Source organism: Prenolepis imparis, unplaced genomic scaffold, assembly GCF_030444845.1.
Source record: "Prenolepis imparis isolate NDT839.2.m4 unplaced genomic scaffold, iyPreImpa1.0 SCAF_1, whole genome shotgun sequence".
NCBI lineage: Eukaryota > Metazoa > Arthropoda > Insecta > Hymenoptera > Formicidae > Prenolepis > Prenolepis imparis.
The window spans coordinates 15,427,198-15,448,965 of record NW_028141159.1 but is presented as its reverse complement, the minus strand read 5'-3'; the positions used below and the strand labels follow the sequence as shown (position 1 = coordinate 15,448,965).

The following is a 21,768-nucleotide window of genomic DNA, read 5'->3' as shown; positions in this document are numbered from 1 at the left end:
AAATTCTAGAATACGGATTTCTCTTTTTTCTGATGATAAAAGTAAAATTGCTGCTGAGACATCGATTATAATCGAAAATATTATTATTGAGATTGGAACTTTGCTCTGTTAGAAACGTCTTTATAGCATTTTTTCAACAAAACGAGTAAAAATAAATGACATGCGCGAGCTGCTGGCAATAAATAAGTATCATGCTTGCATTAAATAATCATACGATGACGTTGATTGATACGCGATAATAAATAGATTCTTGGATACAAATAAATTCCTAATCTCTCTCGTGTATTTGAATCCTTATAAATTTCTAAATCATTCGATTTAGTTGTAAATATATCTTGCAATTTCTTCAATTCTTGCATCATTTAATATTGAAAATTCTAGAATATAAATCTCCTTTTTTTCCCAATGATAAGAGTAAATTTATTGTTACTGAGAAATCGATTATAAATCAGAAATATTATCGAGATTGGAACTTTGTCCTGAGAAAAACGTCTTTACAGCATTTTTTCACGAGATGAGTAAACTTGAATAATGAAATACGCGAGCTGCTGGCAATAAATAAGCGTCACGCTCGCATTAAATAATCATACGACGACGATTGAACGGTATCGACACGTTCCCCTGCTAATTCAATTCCCGTCCATCGCGACGTGTACACCTTCCTACGTTGGCAATCGAATAATGGACCGTGGATCGATGATCCTAGTAACGGAGAAAGCGTTTCAGGGACGATCCCGATACCCACCCTCTGCGAGATCGTGCTTCTTTGTGCTGCGGAGCAATTCCTTTTGGGAAAGTAACGTGCTTGCTCTTCGAAGTAAACGGCTCACCTCCCTCATTCCTCGCGGCGGAAAAAGAAACGTGAAAAATCGCCGGAGTTCGGCAAGGCGTGCGCACGTCCCAGAATCTGGGACAACTATATTTGTACTGTGAGCCGATGTACGATTTCGATGTGCATCCGAGAAACCAAGATAAGCTCGCGAACTTGCAGCTTCTGGAGTGCACGAGCGATTTCTTGATGCATTATCGCATTATCGTGACTCATCATGAATCGGACAAACGCACGTTAAATGACAGAAGTAGATGCAAGATCAAATTAAATACACAAATGCCCACACAGATATATATACATATATGTGTGTGTGTGTGTGTGTGTGCGCGCGCGCGAATAAGTTAAAACATAAATTTAATTAAAAGTTTACCTTCATGAAGGACTGTATTTCTTTTTCACTCGCGACGATGAAATTACGCAAAAACTTTTTCCAGTTTTACGTCCCGAGTTGTAGCAAGTTGTAGCAAGGAAAATTATACATATATAATATGTACAAACTAAAAACTGTAAACTGTAAATACGGTGAAATCGAGAGAGAACTTTTATTCACGCAAATTGTCGATAAAATCGAGAGAAAATTGAAAAAAAGGTCTCTTAAAATTAGTGCACTTAACAAATATTCATGAGTTGCGTGAATTTTGCAGGAACTCTGTCATTATCAAGGTAGTGTTCGAGATGTCCCCGATTCGTGGGTTGCGTTATCCACTTGTAGAGGATTGCGCGGTGTCATCTTCGATGGTGAGAACCTTCACTACATCCATCCGGAAGACGAGAGTTTGGGTTCCTCGCATTACCTTTACAAGCACAGCGATCTCATTGCCAATAATACTTGCGGTAAGTGTTTCTTGCGATCAACATTGTTATATTCAATTTTGTTTCATTCAATATTGTTATATTATTACATATAGATGTTTCTTCAAAGAATTACACGCGTAATAATATAAAGATTGGAAAGACAAAGATTGTGTTCGTCGTAAAAAAAAAGATTGATATTATTAGCATGTCAGTATCAATATTTCTTTTCTCGACTTAATTATTATTAACGTTGCGCAACGGATCCGCTTCTGACCTCGAAAAGTCGAGATGATTGTTACTTGGAGGAGACACGTGTCGCGTCTCAAGTTAAGTTAACGACATTCATAATTAAGATCTCAGAGTTTCGTGACTAATAAGTTGACTCACAACTTGACACTTATAAATCATTCCCGTCGAGATCGTATCTGTTGTTCTCGCGAGAAACTTCGGTAAAGCGATTTCCGCGGATTTCTTTAAGAGTATTCACGGAGCTTTGACTCTGTGAGTGAAACGCAGCCTTTAGCAGCGAACGTCTTTCTCGGGTCCTCGTCCTCCCTCAGTGACGATGCCCTCGTTCGCTCCTTCTTTGAGCACGGGCTCAAAGACCCGCCTCGGAAAGACTGGTCTCTCCTTAACAGTCTTAACGAATGTGAGAGCAAGGTCTCGGAGACTCTTTGTCCTGCCATGGCTCTACCGGGAATCTCGCTGCCGACGATCGTGTCCCTATGTGTCTGATGTTTTTCCTCGGTTACAGGTTACGAAGGCACGCCGCCGCACCACGTTCTCCCTCGAGATCATCGCGAGATTAAAAGGCCCTCCAGGGTATGTATGTGCACAGAGAACGACGGAAAAAAATTTCGCGCAAACTGCTTTTCCTCTCTTTACATGCTCTTCTGCTTCCGATTTTTGCTTTTCTCCTTCTTATTGGAAGACTCGTAAATAATTGTAAACACCTCTTGGAATTACTCTCTATTATATTGCACTTGGTGAAAATTTAGATAAAATTTAATTTTTAATAATTAGTGAATTATTTGGCATTGAAGATAAAAGAAATGATCAAATCAGAGTTCGCCAGCTTGCATTAAATTATTAACTCTAATGAATAAAATTGAAATTAATGAATTTTATAATTAATATCACGTCGCTCTCTTTTTTTATAGCACAAAAGGGCGGCTGAAATTATTCGGGGACCCTATAATGCAAATAGACAGTCGCGTTATGTAGAATTAGTACTTGTAATCGACAAGAAGGAATATATGGCGCTCGACGAAAACCTGGATAAAGTACATCAGCACTGTAAGGACATCGCCAACATTATCAACGCTGTAAGTAACGTCATCGTCGTCACTTAACTAGACGTATAATTCATTTCGACCTCAAGAACGAGAACGAGCTAAAGCGCGCGGCGTTAGTTCAACAACTCTATTATCCAATTAGACGCTTTGAACATTTGCGGTTTCCTTTTCCTAAAATTCGCTGGACTGTAGCCATCAGGTTTAGCAATTTCATTCCACGAATTTTACTTAATCTAGATTAATTAGCCGTTATATACATAATTATGTTCTCATGGATACTCAAGCCTCAATACCTTTTTCTTCTTCAAAAAGTAGAAACCTCAAGCGCGAGAACTGTAATAAATCCTATTAATTATATGCGAGCCACTACACCTTCTCTGCTTAAATTCATTATTTTTCAAAAATTGATTTATATGCATTTTTAAGATTAAATTTCTCGGTAATTAAACTGTTACAATAAAATTCGCTTGATTAAAAATTAATTCTATTAATCGGTTTTCTCGAAGCTTAAATAATATTTTTCATTCTTCTATTTTTTAAATTTATTACCAACAACAATAATGGATCTCCGTTTGACCTTTAATATATTTACAACCGACAGAAAGCACGACACTCTGTATATTCTGCGAACACTCTCCGACGCAGCTGGACAGAGAGATTAATTAGCGCGTACTCAACCGTATCACGATACCGCGAAATCTCCATGTAAAATACAAGACGAGGGTATTTCGGTGTGTTTGTAGTTGTATATGCCGTTGAACGTATTCATCGCCCTGGTTGGCGTGCAAGTGTGGTCCGAGTCGGACGAGATAAATCTATCATCGAACGGCGACACCACTCTGTCAAATTTCCTGCGCTATCGTAGGGAGAAGCTGGTTCAGGACATACCCAACGATAACGCCCAGCTGTTGACGTAAGTATTGTTTGCAATACTAGATACGTTATGTAGACTTTAGCTGCGCGTAAAAAAAATAATGAGTTTGATATTTTTGTTTCTCGATACCAGGCGAATCACCTTCGAAGGCGGAGTGGTCGGCAAAGCTCTTAAGGGACCGATATGCACCTACGAATTTTCCGGCGGAGTCTCCATGGATCATTCGAACGTCGTCGGTTTAGTCGCGGCCACCGTTGCTCACGAGATGGGCCATAATTTTGGTATGGAACACGACGGACCGGATTGCGGCTGCCCCGAAGAGAAGTGCGTCGCGGTTTTATCTTTCTCTAATATTGTAATCGCTGATTCATCCCAAGTCCAGCTTCAATAATTATTCCGGGCACTCTTCTAGGTGCATAATGGCATCGTCCAGCGGCTCGTCCGGACCTACGCATTGGTCCACGTGTTCATTGGAACACTTGGCTATAGCCTTCGAGCACGGCATGGATTACTGTTTGAGGAACAAGCCGCAAAAGCTCTTCGACAGTCCCATCTGCGGCAACGGATTCGTCGAATCGGGCGAGCAGTGCGACTGCGGTTTGAAAGAGAATTGCGACAACCCCTGCTGCAACGTGACCACCTGTATGCTGCACAGTAATGCAAGCTGCGCCACCGGCGAGTGCTGCGACCTGAAGACCTGCAGGCCGAAGAGCGCGGGCACGGAATGCCGAAGCGCCGAGCATGAATGCGACCTGCCGGAATATTGCACGGGTCAGAGCGAATATTGTCCGGCGGACGTGTTTAAGATGGACGGCGAAACTTGCAACATGGGCAAGACTTTCTGCTACCAGGGCTCGTGCAGGACGCATGACGATCAGTGCAAACTCCTATGGGGCCCCACCGGTTGGTCCTCCGACACGCAGTGTTACGATATGAACAACCGAGGCACGAAGAACGGTAACTGCGGCTACAATCGCGTCGACGCGAGCTTCATCAAATGCAACGATGGGTAAGTTGTGGCTGTATCGTATATACGAGAATGATACCGTGAGAGAAGTTGGATTTTGATGTATCGAATCTGTTATAGAAATCTTCTCTGCGGCATGCTACACTGTAAACATTTGAATGAACGACTAGAATTTGGCATGGAATCGGTCGCAACCTTGAGTCACTCCTTCATCAATAACGGCGGGAAAATAATACCGTGTCGTTCGGCCATAGTCGATCTCGGATTGAACGAGGTCGATCCTGGACTCGCACCGGATGGCTCCAAGTGTGCACCTGGAAAGGTAAAGTATTTTCAACGACAAAAGTGTAATTTTTTTTTATTGTGAAGTAGACCAGAAATATAATTGGATATAATTTGAATAATTATAATTTGCTTATATATATAGATGTGCGTAAATCAAAAATGTATGTCAGTGGCGGATTTGAGAGCATCCGTATCTGGCGGTAAAGCCTGCCCGAATAATTGCAACGGTAACGGAGTATGTAACAGTCTTGGTCATTGCCATTGTAACCGTGGTTTTCGACCACCTGACTGCCTTCATCCTGGAATCGGAGGCTCCGAAGATAGCGGTCCAGCCGAAGATCCAAACGGTAAATATTTTATCTACTTATATCCATCGTATTAATCGATAAAAGTAAAAAAACGTTTATATTTAGCATTCTAAATAATCTCAGTGGAAAAATAACACTCGATAACTCGATAACTCGATAATCTCGAGAAAACACGTTTTAATTTGAGAGAGATACATATATATTATGTTTTTATAGATCTACATTTGTATGATATGCATTTCATGTGCTTTCAGCACGGATCGATTTTTATTACCGCGTTCTACATTGTTACGTTTTTATAAATCTACATTTTCGACTACATGATATTCATGTGCTTTTATGTGGTTTCAGCGCGGAATGATTTTATAACCGCGCTATACGTTATCTTCTTGGGAGTGGTACCTGCCGTTGCTCTGGTATTACTCGGAGTTTGGTACGTCAGGAATTCCGGACAGCACTGGAAGAAGGACGTGATGTCCACGTACGTATTTAGTTTCGACCGTTTTAAAGAGAAACGCAAACCGCATGCTAATAAGTCACTCGGTGTTCCTACGTCAAAGACACATTACACTGCCGGTAGCAAGTTTCTCGGGGTGATCTTCGCCTATTTCACGCCGAAGCGAAAGAATACTCGTAACGCGAACAACAAAATATTTACAGTCAGTGATAACGCCGCGCTCAAAGAATCGCTGCAGATAACTAAGACTAATCTGATATCCACCACCAATCCGGACGCTATCAAATGTAGCAATAATATCGAGTACAGAAAATCATTGCTATTCGGCAACATAAAGTCAGACGTTAGCGCAAAGTCCCAAACGCAGAATAACGTTGCGGCTCTTTCGATACCTGCCGTTGAAATCCAGTCGAAGAGAATCCCTCCGCTTAGGTCGGAATTAGGTTCCAAGATATCCGAGTGTATTCAACAGATTCAGAAAAAATCGCCTAAAAACGTCAAAGGACTTACACTCAACACAGAATTTAAATTCGAGCACTTGAATGAGAGTCCAGCCAGTACGTCTGACGTTACTCCAAAGACGGACGTATTTAACAATTCAAAGAATTGTCCGCCTGCTCCATTTTACAATAAAAAACCACCGCCGCCACCGGCACCTGCTCAAAGCTTAAAGCCAAAGATCTGAGCGATTTCTGATCTGTCTGTATGAATCTAATCGCGCGTAGATATTCGTGAAAATTCACGTATTATTAGACAAATTTATTGATTTACTATTTATATAGTGTATTACATGTGATATACTTATATAAATCTCGAATCTCAAAATCTATTTTATAATCTCTAATAAAGGAGCTGATATCTTCAGATTCTGTTAGATCGGGAAATAATCACACATTCCAATTAAAACATATCATTTACAAAAGTCGAACAAATTCATGGACTATCAATATATGAAAAGCGAGATTATAATTAAAAAAAAAAAAAGATCAGAATGAGTTATCACCGCGAATATATTTTTTAAATAAACATGAAATAGATTGTTAATTTATTAAAAACAATTTTATTTAACATAGTGCAAATATCGTAGCATTTTGCGAGTTATGATTTTTGCATTATAATACGGGGACTTAAAAATGGTGGTGGTATATAGAAACAATATTTGGACATATTACTTATTACCAGAACACGCTAAAATAATTCCTACTGTGATTCCAACTGCTGATAGTCGTAATAATATGCTCACTGGTATAGTCAAAATTTTATAATAATATTTTTACACAAATTAGACAAAAAACGAAATTAATAGCTAAGAATAAGTGTAAATAATATAAATCGTATCATGTTTATATCTCGCCTGTCTATCGTGATTAAATCTGTTCAAAACAGATTTTCTTTATGTAATAAGCGTTATGAGATATATAGGGTGTGATAATCGCGGCGTAGTAATTGATGTATACACTTTTTATTTAATATTTTGAATTAGATATTTACATTTTTGGTGCAATATTTGGTGCAATATTTGGTGCATTGTTTTGATCGCAAATTTAGACTTTGTTAGATGAACAGCATTTTGTTCTCACTAATTGCTCATGTACTTAAAAAAAACTTATTTAATTTAGGAGGCTTTATTTTCTCTTAATTTATTCTTAATTAAATATTAAATATAGAAGCTATCTAAATAAAAATTGTAATATATATCAATATATATTAGAATATTAATATACACCTGCAAAATATTTATCTTTGCTCTATTCTAGTTTACATAATTTTCAAATTATTAATCCGTCAATGCTACATGCATGATAATTAATATTAAATAAGGCATTCAATTTTATAGAACAAAGTACTGTTTTCTTTTTTGAATACCAACGAATTTTTATATAAAAGAATTATAAAAATGATATTTTTTACGACATATTGCGCCACAAAGACAGAGATTATTGAAAACAGTTTGCGTAACGTGTAGAGCATGTGCAGAAAATCATGTTATATGAGCATGAGCATGAATAAAAATTCTCTTCTTACTGACTTTGCATTTTACGAAAATTGGCAATTTATATATTTATAAATTAGTAATTTATAAATTAGAAGCACTAAATTTGGAGGACGTTTAAAAATCAATTTTGTTGATTATTTATTTATATTATATTAATACTTAATTTTACATAAGTAATACTTAATTTTTATTAATGAAGAATATTTTTTTTATTTCTTTACTCATTTCTTGGATAGAGAAGATAAAGCTTCAACGAATGTTACTCATATTTAGATTAATAAAATGTACTATTATTATTGAATAAACGTAGTATCGATATACAGTGTTTTCAGTCTTCCTCAATGATTTCCTTCTCCAATTGCTTGCACTAATATCTTAATCTGTAACTAACATTTCCCTGCAATTGTTTCTTGCCTGTGCATGTGTTTGGATTTACGGTGAATGGCATTTGAAAGAAATGTTTACACATGATTATTTTCACACGATGCTAAATATTTGCATGTGTTAAATAAAGTATGTAGTATATGATAAAAAAATAAAAATTTATACATTACTTCTCGTTGTATCATTTTAATATCTTGATAAACACACACATTTTTTTTTTTTCAATTATCAAGATCTGCACAAGGGAGGGAAGCACAATGTGTTTTACATTGTAATTTAAACCGATTAGAAAAGATCTTCAAATTTGTTATCTTATTACAAATCAATATTAGCCATGCACTAAATATTACATAATTACGCTTTCAAGTTCCTCAATTCCTTTGCTTATAATTCTGCTTCAAATTTCAGGACCGATCGCGGCCACAATGGATCGCTGATCAAAACGATCGATCGTTCAGGCCCCATGTCTCGTAACATCGAGACGATTGATTCTAGTCTGAGTCAGGATCCGGCGTGTGTGAGTTTACTACCTAAGACAGAGGTCGACGAGCGCTATACCAACAATATGTTCGGCCAGTTTAAAGGCTTCACAATCACGCCGATCCACTCGAATCAATCCAAACTGGCCGAGCCCACGAAACCGGCCCCGCCTCCACCCCCAGGGTGGATGCCTACCGTAGCGATAAAGACGAACGTAATTAAATCGAGCATGCAAAGGTGCAATGTGCCGCAAAGAAGCAGTCTGTTGAGTTCTAACGTCAACGACGCGACCGCGCCGATGTTGCCGCCGTTGAATCCCGGATCTACGGCGCGACCATTAATCAGCAGCCCCGTATTGGCAGCTACAACCTGTACGTCCGTCGAATTGGTAGCCTCCAAGATACCCACCAGATCTGCCCCGGACGTACCGACGCGTCCAGCCCCGGCACCACCGATCACCACCGCTTCCACGGCTCCCGCAAAGCCGCAGAGACCCAACAGCACGCCCTTGACGAACGTGATCTTGCCGGAACCTGAGAAGAAGCCAGATAGAGGTAGCACGCTCAATCGAATCGCATCGATGTTACGTCCTGGTTCCGGCATCATGAGAAGCAACTCCCAGAGGGACGAAAGGAACACGAATTCTCTCCCGAGAAGTCAGCATCACAAGGTCAACAAGGTTATCGACAAGGAGATCCTGAGAAACTTGGAGATTTCCAATCCGATACCGCAGAAGGAGATTGAGATCGCTACGCCGGTCATCCCGGTAATATCAGCGACCAAAGCCGAGAATAAGAACGTGGTTCTGCGCGCTCAGTCAATGAGAGATAGCAAAGTTACGCCGAGACCTCTTATCCATACATTCGGTTCGATGTGTCAGACGACGCCCGTCAAGAGACCTACCAGTATTCCCGCCGGCACGAGACCTACGTCGCCACCTCCTGGTCCACCGAACATCGCGCAGACGGAAAAATCCATCGAGAGCGCGATAAAGATTCCGGGACTGCCCGGTTATCAAAATCCACCCGTGAAGCCGCTGGAGAACGTTTACGACGACTGCATGAACTTGATCGCGGAATCGGCCTTGACGAAGATCACGGAAGAATCACCTACGAATGACAATATCTACGCGGTGATAGAGGAATCCGTGCCGGAGAAGAACAGGAAGAACACGGAATTGGAGGTCACAACGGTCGATAACGAATACAAACTGCCGAAACGCATCGACGCGACGTCCACCGGTGGAATGGAGTCGATGGGTCTGCTGTCGGAAATCGTCTCGGAGATCTCGAATCGCAATTTCGACTCTATATACTCCACCTCGACGTTAACCAGGAAGAAGAGAGAGAAAAATAAGGAGAACGCGGAAGGTAAAAATGCGGAAAGTACAAGTTCCGACAGTTCTCTGGGTAATTATATGAATTCGAGCCACTACAAAACACCCGGGAGCGTTTATTCGAACTCGACTTCCGGCAAATTTAATTCCTCGAGCTCCACCACCAGCTCCGGTTATCTACACCCATCCGTCATAAATATTCCGCAAGTGGACAGGAAAGAGACGGATAAAAATATCTCGGACACGAACGACAACTTGAAACCTATCGAGAAGAGCAAGCCAGATACCCTCAAGTCTAATAATCCTAATATAAACGACGAGCTGTCCAAGGAACTCGGCATGAAGCCGCCTGAGAATTCTGTAGGGTACAAACCGTTCGCTTCGACGAAGACTCGACCGTCTCATTTGATACATATCAAAAAGGACGACCAAGTTGAGAGTAAGGTTCCGGTTAAGCCGCCTTTGAACAGGACTAAAACGCCACCGAACATCGCGAAGAGTCCGACTTCCAAAGAGACGCCCGAGTCCGGCGTAAAACTCACGAGACAAAGTTCAGATAATACGTTAAAGTCGTTGAAATCTTCCTCGAAAGCGTCCGACGCGAGTTCGATAAATTCGGCGAAGCAGCGTTCGGAGGCAAACGCGAGGCAAACGCAACTGAACGCGACCAAGTCGAATAGCGATTCAGATAAGGAGGAATCGCGTACAACCGTATCTGTCAAACATGTGCCTTGTAGTCCTAAGGATAATCCGGGCAAGTTCAATAGTCCGGATTTGGTCTCGAGCTGCTCGAATTCGAATCAAGGCGGCACCAAGTCGCCGGACGTTGTGGGTGGCAACCCCAAGTTCAGTCTCTCGTTGAAGACACCCGTTCACAAAACACCACCCACGCTGCTGAAAGGACAGAAGACGCCTACGACGCCGTTGAAACCTCTAAACATTACGTCCAAAGCGACTGGGCTCTCGGAAAGGAAGAAGTCTCCGACTGGCAACGCGGGCGTAGCTAAATCATTATCGCCGACTGTCAAGGATCCGAATAACGTCAAGGGTGCAACGTCCAAGGTATCCCCTAAGAATACGGAAACAATCAAGGGCGAGGATGGAGGAGGAGCGAAAACGACTCCGCTCCAAAGGGCGGCGAGTGGTAAATTCAACGTGGCGTCGCTTCAGCAAAAGTTCGAGGTCAACAAAAACAATTCCGCGGTTACGAGAACTATATCCAGTGCGAATAATAAAAAGCCGATGCCGGCGCGACCGAAGTGACGGAAGTGAGCGGCGTAAAAGAAAAGAAAAAAAGATAAACAAGTAATCATCTCTCACGAAAGAGAAGCGAAGTCTATACTTGAAACATTCTAGTCCGTCATTGATTCATTCTCGTTGGAGAAGATATATGTAAATGAATATACACGTTCAAGCTTGTACAAAGCGTGCACGAGTATAAACGTAAATATGCGAGGGCGATATATATCTCTATAACTTTTTAATTAAGAATCCTTAAACGGAAGTTGAAAAAAAATAGTACAAGGATCGCGAATCTTTCCCTCTAAGATTCACAAAAAAAAAAAAGAACCGCTAATTTTACGAGCAAATGTTATATTTCTTGTCAGGATATTGTAAAATTGCGGTCGTACGTGGCCATTACATTACATAAGCGAAACATAATAGTATTGAAAATTGTAAATAGCATCCACTTAAAAATTGTCAAATATTTTTTGTAGAGACTACCCACACATTGCCGACGTTCAAGCGTACCTATACACATGTAAGCCAATAATTACCGTAATATTTATCTTAAGCGTTTTATAAGAAGCGATATTACGAGGTAAGCGACATTATTTTCGAAACTTTCGCTTAAAAACTGGAGAAGGGCGTGTTACGAAAATTAATTAACCTCTGTGATATATGTATATGTATAAAGAAATACTGCACAGAAATACACTATACGTCACCTTGTTACGACTGGCAGGCTATAGATGCGACCAAAATTATTTTATATCATACTACACAAATATGAGATATGATGGTCCCGAAAGATATCCGGCGAACGAAGGCAAAGGGATGAGAAAGAGAAAGAGAAAAGGCAAGAAAGGAGATCTTTGAGCTGCACGTAACTTATTCTTGTATTCATTTTATTAATCCACTGAAGGTTGATCAATTATTAAAATCAATGTGTGAAAATTCGTGCCCTTAATCGAATCCGATACACAAAAGTAGACTGTACCGGAAGTCACGCGCCATTAAGTTAAAAGCTATCGGAAATCGCAGTCATATCTGACAGACGTAATTCTGTTAATAGAAGGCCTCTTTCCAAAGATTAAGATATAACAATCTAAAAATCTAGGATATATATACAAAATTGTACCTTCAAGATTCCAGGGGAGTCAAAATTGAAATGACATTAGTTAGGAAAATTTAAATGTTAACAGTCTCGATAGTAACGTAACACTGCGAATCGAATAAAGTTGATATTCTTTAGACATTAAATTAAATCAGAATCACATGAAGTATTTAGATCACGCCTTTATTTTTTCTCCGCGTAAATGAATTAGCGACAAGGCTTGTTTCGTTTAAGGCCGCTCTCGACGCAAAGACTAAAACTATTTATTTGACTGATCGTGTAAATATTGTTTATATAAGATAGGCACATAAAGAGAGAAAGAGCTAAGTTTTATACAATGTACCTTTGGACTGGATAAGTTAAATTGTAAGTTACCCTTAACGCATTATACGTGCGAGAATTGTGAGAGACAGCTTCGATTTTTTTTAAATATAAAAAATATGTAAATTTTATTATATTACTAGCTATAAAATTGTGGAAAGGTTTTATTGAACTGATCCAGAGCCGGCTATATAAATGCATTTACTCGTTCCGTTTTTCTTTTGTTTTTTTTTTGTTTTTTTTTCGTACGAAAAACTCCGATGGATAATTTTTCATTCATAGTATGCAGTTTGTAATAGTTCCTATACATACGAGTATTTGGAAATCATACGGAAATTCGCCAAAGTTCAATAAAGCTTTTTTACTCACGTACTGTGCATTGCTTTTTCCGCTTGTTTCTCTAGGCGTGACATCGTATGTGTTGCTTCATTACGAGACAATCAAGCATTGTTTTGCATACACGTTCGAGGAGAAGGCTTGGCTCAACAATCTGCTTGTTATTAATAAATAAATGCTATTTTAGTAAGAGTACAACTCTTTAAAAAGAAAAAAAAATAAGAAAAAAGAATTAAACGTCACAATTAAATTGCAACGTGTAATTGTAATTACGAATTTACTGTGTAATAAAAAATATCCGACAAAAATTGGCTTACATACAAGGATCGTTATCAGGCAATACAGCCTACAATCATATGTCATATGATTAAGTTACAAGACTTCATCTCACACCGTTTAGTAAATAACAACAAGCATCATTGCAATACATATTGTACATTCAGTACCAAAGATAAGTATATAGCATCCTATCTATGACACTGCTGAGATAAGTACTACAATAATTAATTACGATAATGTGTACATTACCTTAAACCATAACAATGTTTAAATAAAGTCTTTATTCCAACTAAATACATTTGTTTAAACTATCTTCTACATTTCCATATTTTGCGAAAAAAAAGAATTAATTTATAATTAATTAATGATTAATTAATTAGGCTAACATCGATCGAAAACAGAATAATTTTAAATATGTAGCATATATAATAGCGTATAGTAGGATTTATTATATATATAAGTCAATATACACAAAATTGCAAATTTAATCCTTGTTATTGTTATAATTGTGATACAAAATTCCTGAGGCATTTATATACAAATTCTTTGATTAATTTAGATTCTATTTTAATTAATTTTTATTCTTTTATAAAGTCTTGTAACTTCTAAATATTATATAACATTGAACAAATACCATATTGTCCATTTTTACATGCAAAATTTGATAAATAATAAATAAGTACGCAATAAGGATAAATATTTAAAAGATGGAGTTAAAATTACATTTTTATTTTTGGAATTATCTGTTTTAATTGCGCGTATATTTCTTTCAAAAGAGAAACATATGATTGCGAAATTACATCGCTCTCTTGATACTTGATGTTTTTTAATACGAGCGAAGAGGAAGATTGAAAGAAGGCATAACAAAAGCGCAGAATAAGAAGAATAGAACGCGCAGTATAAGATATATGATATATTTATATGAAAAAATAAAAAATTATAAAAAATAGCGGGTCTCTTTTCTCGAGAGCGCGATCTAAGGATCGATCATGCGCGCGAGAAACGCTGACAAGTAGACGCGCGCATGCGCGGAGCGCTTGTGTGTATCGCGGTTTCGTCGATGGCCACCTCCGTCAAAATTAATTTCGCGATTTTTGTCGCTATTTTTCGCGATCGCGACGGCGATACCGCGACGGCGATACTGCGACTGACAGATCTCGCGTCAAGCGCTCTCGGATGAACATCGGAGCGCGATTATCGTTCCTTTAAACGGACGCTCGGTGTCCGGTTCGTCGACCGTACATGTATATGTACCGTCGAAAAAAAATTGATTCCCCGGAAAAAAAAGAAACATGTACCACTGTGTGATACGGAGAATTGCACAAGCAACGCCAACAATTGCTGTACATAAGAATTCTAAATCATGGTACCGAATGTAAATCGATCGTAGCGAGTCGTTCTCGTAAGTATATGAATTAAAAAACTTCAGATACATAGCAGAACGAATAACGTAATCGAGGAAGAATATGTACGAAATCTCGGATATATTTTGTCTATTAATTAGAAGACTAACCTACAAATCATTTTCTGCCGCACAATGTACTCTCTGCTTTGATCCGTTCGCTCTGTTTTATGTTTACGAGATCGTGAACGAATAAGCAGAGCAGAATCACTGAAAATTTGACATTTGGCGTCGATCGTGAAATCGCGCTTTGACCGAATTTTTCTAAATTACAGGAGACCCTATTGCGCGCGTGGTGAAGATGGCATATGCACCATTGCCCAATCTTGTACCCATAAATGCGTCTAACATGTGTCTAAACAAAGTGACGAAGATCGCTTTATCCGAAGTAAGTTACATGGTTGATGTGCAAACAAAAAAAATAAATGAATAAATAAATGTTACATAAGAATATTCTATGTTGAATGTTAATGTTTCTAGTAAAGTAATCAGTTCCTTATCGTGTTATACAATTTAAAAAAATGCAATATTATTTACAGGTGTTGCAATCAGATCCAGTAAAACGTCTTTTCAATCAGCCAAACATTATTATCAAGACAATTCCTTTAAAGGAAATTGTTTCAACAGCTGAGCTTGACAAGAACATATTTGATAATAAGAGAAATGGCGCAATAGCATTCAACAATGTGAAATCATCTGCGATATCAATAGTTCCTGTGAAGATACCGGATGAAGAAAAGGAGGATGCTAATCTTCTGCCTTCAAAAATAGAGGACAAGAAATCGGAAATTGCTCTGTTGCCTGTGAAGAAAAAATTATGTGGCCACTATGAACCATGCGAGAACATTGTTTGCGATGTGATGGTGCAGCAGTACGTAGATGATGACAGAGTGTCACCTATGTTAGCAGTGAACATAGAAGAGGAAGAAATAAACGCGCCAGTCGGAAAACATTGCAAAAATCATTATTGCGACGCGTTGAGCATCGATCACAATCGTTGTCGTCGGGCGTCAATAAAGTTATATAGATGCGATAAATCTCATATGTGCGATATTTGTGGAATAACATTGGAAGGATGGAAAACTCGGATATATCACAGGAATTGCACGAGAAAGAACGAGTATAGACACAACAATGTTGATAGAGTACATTTGCTAAAGGAGAGGATGCGCGAACGTGAATTGCAAATTTTAGAAATTGCAAAAATGAAGAAAAACGATTACTCGGATCCTGTAAAAGCGATAGAGACTTTGCGAAAGAACGAGGAAATAATAATCATTCCAAAAACAACGCCTAGTCAACAACCGATCATCACCATAACTTCGGTACCCAGCACTCAATCAATCGGCACTAACGTATCTAATGCTCAACCTATCAAAATTAATTCGCAAGGAAACAACTTCGCGAATATCTTTGGAAGTGTGCCGTTCACGATTTCACCGCAAAACACATCGCGTCCGATAGAGAGCAAATCAACGCAATTGATAAATCAAGTTGCATTTCCAAATTTGCAGCAGAAATCGTACGTGACATCTACTTCGACTCCCACTTCCGTTCCTCCTACTGTCGCTACTTCTGTATCGGCTGCATCTTCGCAGAATCAATTTGTTCGTCTCGCAACTTCGTCTCAAACCACCGCTATTCAGCCTTTGACGATAAACAATTGGGTTGTGTCACCGTCACATGTTTTAACGACCACACCGATTCAGACTAAATCGTTCTTGACGCCGATACGCGTGGTGCCTATAACTAATTTGATAACCGCGCCGTCATTGTTACATCGGACGCAAGGTATCCCCAAATTCTGCATCATGGCGGAAAATGTAGTAAAGCCGGTGACTATATCAAACCCACCGTCTCTTCAGTCTGCTACTGCAGCTGCAGCTACTACCACTAACACTACAACTGCTACAACGACTACTGCTGTTACCACCTCTAACGCTGCTATTAAAATGCAACAAAAAAACACTCTGAAAGTTCCGATACAGCAGTTTTCGATACAAAAGTTGCAAAACAAAGGACGAAAGCTATTCAAGAGGAAGAAAACTTTCTTCTGCAACTACTGTAAGAAACATTTCAGCACCGACTGGTACTTTAAAATGCACGTCGCGAAACATGAAGGCGAGAAGCTTTTCTTTTGCAATCTTTGTGACGAATCTTTTAGTAACAAGTACGATATGAATAGACACATGACTAAACAACACAATGGTCAAAAGGAGATGTTTACGACGCAACTATTAAAGGAATATGCTTGCGATCAATGTGACTATGTTTGTAAATCGATCGTTTTACTCAAAAACCATGTTAAAACGCACACGACATTGAGTTCCGATGAAAACGTCAACATGAAGAAACGGAAGTTAAAATCCTCTGAAGAAAAAATAAATCACACAACATCAGTACATGATTCAAATGGAAAGGATGCGAAGGAAATAGATTGTCAGGATACATCTGGTAATCTGAACGAGAATAATGAAGAAATGACTGAAGATAATGTTAAAAGTATAGCCATCAAGAAACACAACAATATAGATTTATCGATGATTAATGGGAACAATAGTGCGAAGATGAATGGATTTACAATCGTTGCTACAATAGAAAAAAATATCGATCACAAGAATTACAAACAAGAATCTATTATGTCGTGATAAAAAAGCGTGCAATATATTTTATTTATAAGAAATACGAACTAGACGATATTTTTCCAAGTATCGTTTGTGAAAAGAAACTTGGAAGAATGGAAATATATGCGTGGAAAGAGTATTCAAGAAAGTATCCTATCAACAACCAAAAAGCATTAAATATAAATGTTGGTATGTGTTTGTACAACGAGTGTGAGCAAGGTATACTTATATTATAATTAATTTATAATACTGTTCTCTCTGATGCAAAAGTACTGATTGTGTCCTTCGAGATATGAATCTCTTTCAATGTAAAGGGTTCTTGATTTACGCAGTCGCATTTTAAATAAAAACCGCGACGAATAAAAACTGCCTATAATTTGTCCGCGCAGAGAGAGAGAAAAACGTTTATAGAAAGAGCAATGTTTTAAATTTTATTTATTTTTATACATGATAATTTAACATAATGATTTTGTTAAATTTTTAATATCTCAATTATATGTTTACGCCAGTAATTTTTTCTCTTACATTCCTGCATTAAGTATATAAGATATATCACAAATTTGATATGCATTACATATATTTTATAATTAATATATAATATTTTGTCGTTTTTTCTTGTCTCAAATAATTATATAAATTTTATTTTCTGCTTTAAATGATGTTTATTTTACAATCGCATATAATGTTAAATTTTCTTTTAAGCAGAGATTGAAGAATATAAAATCTAAAAAAAAACTCTTACGTTATATTTGATACATCTTAATTGTGTATAATTAAAATGTTTGTAATTAAAATATATATTTTCTCTTATAACTTTTTTTTAACGAATATCTTAAAGATATATCTTCGTTTTCTCTGTAAATTTTGTTACAATAAGAAAATGCAAGTTTTTTTTTTGTACGATTTTCTGGCAACATTAAAGCACCTAAATGTAAAATATAAATGTCGTTGACATACGTCGATGCACAATATATGTTTATGTATATACATAAAAAATATTTTAGTTGAAATATGAAGTATAAAATTGGCTTTATTCTCGAATAGCCTTAATTATCAGATGTAGATTAAAAATTCCCGTCATGTACTGTGTAAAGACCCGTCCCCTCACGAGATTAAGTGATATAAACTCATAAATATCAAATCAAATTAACAAAGCGAGGTTAATTCAAGTCAAAATTGACTCGAAATGGCCTCTTTTTATTAGTTTAATTGATATAATATGAGTTACATAGCACATTAAAATGTAATACAAATATATCTTTTTGTATTGCATTCTATTTCTTATTCAAAAAAACATAAAACACAAACTACATTTTTATTTATTTATGATGTGATATAGATTTATCATTGTTTTTTTCCTTTAAAAGCAACATTGTATTTAAATATATCTTCTTTTAAAAAATCAGAGTCAGTTACTATTAAATTAAAATATTCTAGTATCAGAATAAGATGCACAAAATGACTGTCTTGTTTTTTAAGATTCATGTAAAATGCGCACTTTGTTTAATAATAATTTTTTTTTTTTTAATGAAAATTGATATAAGAGCAGATCAGTACAAATATATGAAACTGGAATACATTTAATGTGAATTTAATTAACGAGTAAATTTAATTTTGTATATTGCACACATTGTAAAATATCCAATATTCAATATTCATTCTGCACTGTTGTGTTGTTAGAATGTAAAATAAAGAGAAAGAGGAGAATCATGAAATATTTTATTACATGTGATTTGTTCAGGATAAATAATGTTCCTTAATATGAAGGATTGATGAAATGTTGAGTGCCTTGTGAACTATTTCTTCTACTATAGTCATATTTATTTTTTATAGACCTATAGGTGACTCGTCTGTGCAGAAATAAAATCTATTTAAACATGTTCTACACTTTCTATATTTTTCTCTGGCTAATAAACATATGTTCAAACTGTGAATACAAATCTTGATATATGTCTCACTGTTGTTAGATAGATTTGAGATTTCTCGAATTAGCAAATATAGAATTTATATGTATCTTGCACATATAGGGCACAAGTTTATAAAGACTATGCTTTGTAATATTGTGGATTTAGGATTGCAAAATGAAGTATGACATGCAACAAAATGTTACATTGTTTTAATAATACATAAATATTGTTTCATGCTTTGTATATTGGAGATATCGATCTCATGCGTTCATAATCTGTTTTGTATTATTGCGATATAAAAATATAAAGTTTGCAATAAAAATATAAAAAATAACTAGCTGTGAAATAAATCTTGATAATCTCGATAAAATATCTGTTAAATATCGCATGAGGAAATAAATTAGTTGACGATTTCGAAATATGTTTATTATACTCTCTATTCAGTTTACATGGGAGATTTTTAATAAAATAAGCTTGTTTATTTTTCTTTTTACTTGAGAGTGTAATAGTATAATTTAAATGCTGCGAATTTTTTTATCTCTTTCCTCTTATTGACATTCATAATAAAAATCTTCTAATAAATTATATATTTTTATTTTGGATGTAAATCTTATACATCTTTTAATGATTTATAGATGAACAAAAAATTTAGTTTAAATTATATGTTAAAGATTATAAGATATTTCAGATAGATATATATTTTTAAAAGTTTGATTATTTATTCGGAAATATACATATTACAAAAGGAAAAAAAATTCTAATAGCATAAATCATATTCGATCTAAAGCTTCTAACATTATGACGCTGTTACCACGAATTACCTAAAAAAATATATAATTTATCATAATTAAATTTTGCATTGATTCTAAGTAATTATAACTTATAGAATATCAAACTTTTATAAATCCACCTTTTATAAAACCATATTCTTTGTAACTTACCACCATGCCGATATTGTTTTTGGTACCATCTTTGCATTCCTCTATACTTTCATCGATAACCATATTCATGAATGGATCAAAACCTCGCAGTATGCCAATAACATGTCGACCTCCGTTCAATTTCACTGAAAGATATTTCAAGTAAAATTACAATTAAGAGCAAAATATATTTGTTAATATAAAGATGTCTTTATATATTGCCTTCTATGTATACAAATGTCTTTAATATTCTTAAATATTATATAAAAACAGATAAAATTAATATAAAAAATGCAATTATTTTTAAAATTCAACAATATAAATTATAAATGCTTACAATCTTTAAAAGATATAAAAGTAAGTCTGAAATTTGCACAATTTTTTTCATTAAAAAAAGTATTTCTTTATTACTATAGCAAAATACTATTGCTTCATAGAAATCTTTAAGTGATATAATTTTTCTTACAAATAGATGTATGTGATTTTCAACGAGGCTTATACCTAATCCTTACCTAACCTAATTTCTCTGAGTCATGCAATTTGAATTTTATTAGCACGTTTTTTTGTGATACTTACGAGATAGTTTTTTATCCATATACCTGAAAAAAAAAAAAAATTTGTCATTAGTAAATGTGTAAAATGCCATATACTTTAATGATGATTACACAATAATGATGAAGACTAAATATAATAGTAAGACATTGCACATCAAAATTACTTACTTTTTCAATTCGGGTGGATGTGCCTTGCTCATTTTGGTGACAACTGATTTACAGTTTGCTTAGATTACACTTACGAGTACGTTTATATCAATTTATTTTTATTATTGCCGGCTTTGTTTGGTACTTGCTCCTTAGCATCCTAAAGGTGCGATTACATTCATGTAACAATATGTATCGAACCAGAAAGATACTAGAAAGTCTCTATCCGGCAGCCAATCAAACATTTTGTCGTATGAATGAAATCTCGCCTTTACGCTACAAGATCATCAATGACGTAGTTTTCTCTATCGACGAAAATGCGATTTAACATACTCCTAATGAATGATAATCCTCTCAACACTTTTAGATTAATATATAAAAATTATATTAGTGTTTTTTATTATATTCTTGCAAAAAAAAAAATATAATTAAGGCTCCTGGGTGCTCCCTACCGCGGCCATATTGGATTGTGACGTCTGAGGCGAGAAAGCACACGCTGAAAATTCTTAGATGCCATTTTTTAATGAAAAGATATTTCGATTAAACAGCACTTCAGATCATTTTACAGCTGTTGATTGATTATAAAGGGGAAAGGATAGTTTTCGGGGTTTTTTAAGAATGTGCTAAAGCCATCTGAAATGCTGTTTCATCGAAATATTTTTTGATTTCGAAATGGCATCTAAGAAATTTTAGCGTGTGTTTTCTCGCCTCTGACGTCACGATTTCGACATGGTCGGCAAGGAGCCAGGAGCCTTAAGCTGGAAAAATATTTCGATAAAAATTGGAATAATTAAAGTTGTTATTTAAATTATGATAAATTAAAATTGATATCTTTTTGAATGATGAAGAATATGGTTTATTTATAAAAATGCTTTTCATCATTAGATTGATAAGGCGATAAAAAGAATATACGATTTAGATAATATAGCGT

At 36.2% G+C, this 21,768-nt stretch overlaps 3 protein-coding genes across 3 annotated transcripts in view; 2 read left to right on the top strand and 1 right to left on the bottom strand.

The window, feature by feature from the left end:
* The window catches only part of Meltrin (disintegrin and metalloproteinase domain-containing protein meltrin), a 91,520-nt gene extending 78,484 nt beyond the window's left edge, over positions 1–13,036 (top strand). Inside the window, exons 4-13 of the mRNA XM_083058423.1 lie at positions 1,477–1,666; positions 2,382–2,449; positions 2,788–2,952; positions 3,666–3,835; positions 3,929–4,120; positions 4,209–4,805; positions 4,884–5,085; positions 5,191–5,395; positions 5,708–5,837; positions 8,602–13,036. Coding sequence (XP_082914549.1) covers positions 1,477–1,666; positions 2,382–2,449; positions 2,788–2,952; positions 3,666–3,835; positions 3,929–4,120; positions 4,209–4,805; positions 4,884–5,085; positions 5,191–5,395; positions 5,708–5,837; positions 8,602–11,272 — 4,590 coding nt within the window. The 3' untranslated portion in view covers positions 11,273–13,036. The remainder of the gene's footprint in view (positions 1–1,476; positions 1,667–2,381; positions 2,450–2,787; positions 2,953–3,665; positions 3,836–3,928; positions 4,121–4,208; positions 4,806–4,883; positions 5,086–5,190; positions 5,396–5,707; positions 5,838–8,601) is intronic.
* Positions 13,037–14,315: 1,279 nt separating this feature from the next.
* On the top strand, positions 14,316–19,569 carry LOC145948646 (uncharacterized). Its single transcript, XM_083058293.1, has 3 exons — positions 14,316–14,685; positions 14,961–15,073; positions 15,225–19,569. Exons 2-3 carry the CDS (start codon positions 14,987–14,989, stop codon positions 17,331–17,333), a joined length of 2,196 nt encoding a protein of 731 aa, XP_082914419.1. The 5' UTR covers positions 14,316–14,685; positions 14,961–14,986; the 3' UTR covers positions 17,334–19,569.
* Positions 19,570–19,913: 344 nt separating this feature from the next.
* On the bottom strand, positions 19,914–21,023 carry Snrpg (small nuclear ribonucleoprotein G). Its single transcript, XM_083058340.1, has 4 exons — positions 20,859–21,023; positions 20,713–20,735; positions 20,158–20,282; positions 19,914–20,037 (listed from the first exon to the last, which is right to left on the bottom strand). Exons 1-4 carry the CDS (start codon positions 20,888–20,890, stop codon positions 19,987–19,989), a joined length of 231 nt encoding a protein of 76 aa, XP_082914466.1. The 5' UTR covers positions 20,891–21,023; the 3' UTR covers positions 19,914–19,986.
* Positions 21,024–21,768: the final 745 nt, after the last annotated feature.

Excerpts from the sequence above, each read along its gene's own strand:
- LOC145948646 (XM_083058293.1), top strand. The coding sequence starts at position 14,987 with ATGGCATATGCACCATTGCCCAATCTTGTACCCATAAATGCGTCTAAC. Across the intron at positions 15,074-15,224 it reads CGAAGATCGCTTTATCCGAA|GTGTTGCAATCAGATCCAGT; the intron begins GTAAGTTACATG and ends TATTATTTACAG.
- Snrpg (XM_083058340.1), bottom strand. The coding sequence starts at position 20,890 with ATGAGCAAGGCACATCCACCCGAATTGAAAAA. Across the intron at positions 20,736-20,858 it reads CATCCACCCGAATTGAAAAA|GTATATGGATAAAAAACTAT; the intron begins GTAAGTAATTTT and ends TTTTTTTTTCAG. Across the intron at positions 20,283-20,712 it reads TATGGATAAAAAACTATCTC|TGAAATTGAACGGAGGTCGA; the intron begins GTAAGTATCACA and ends AATATCTTTCAG.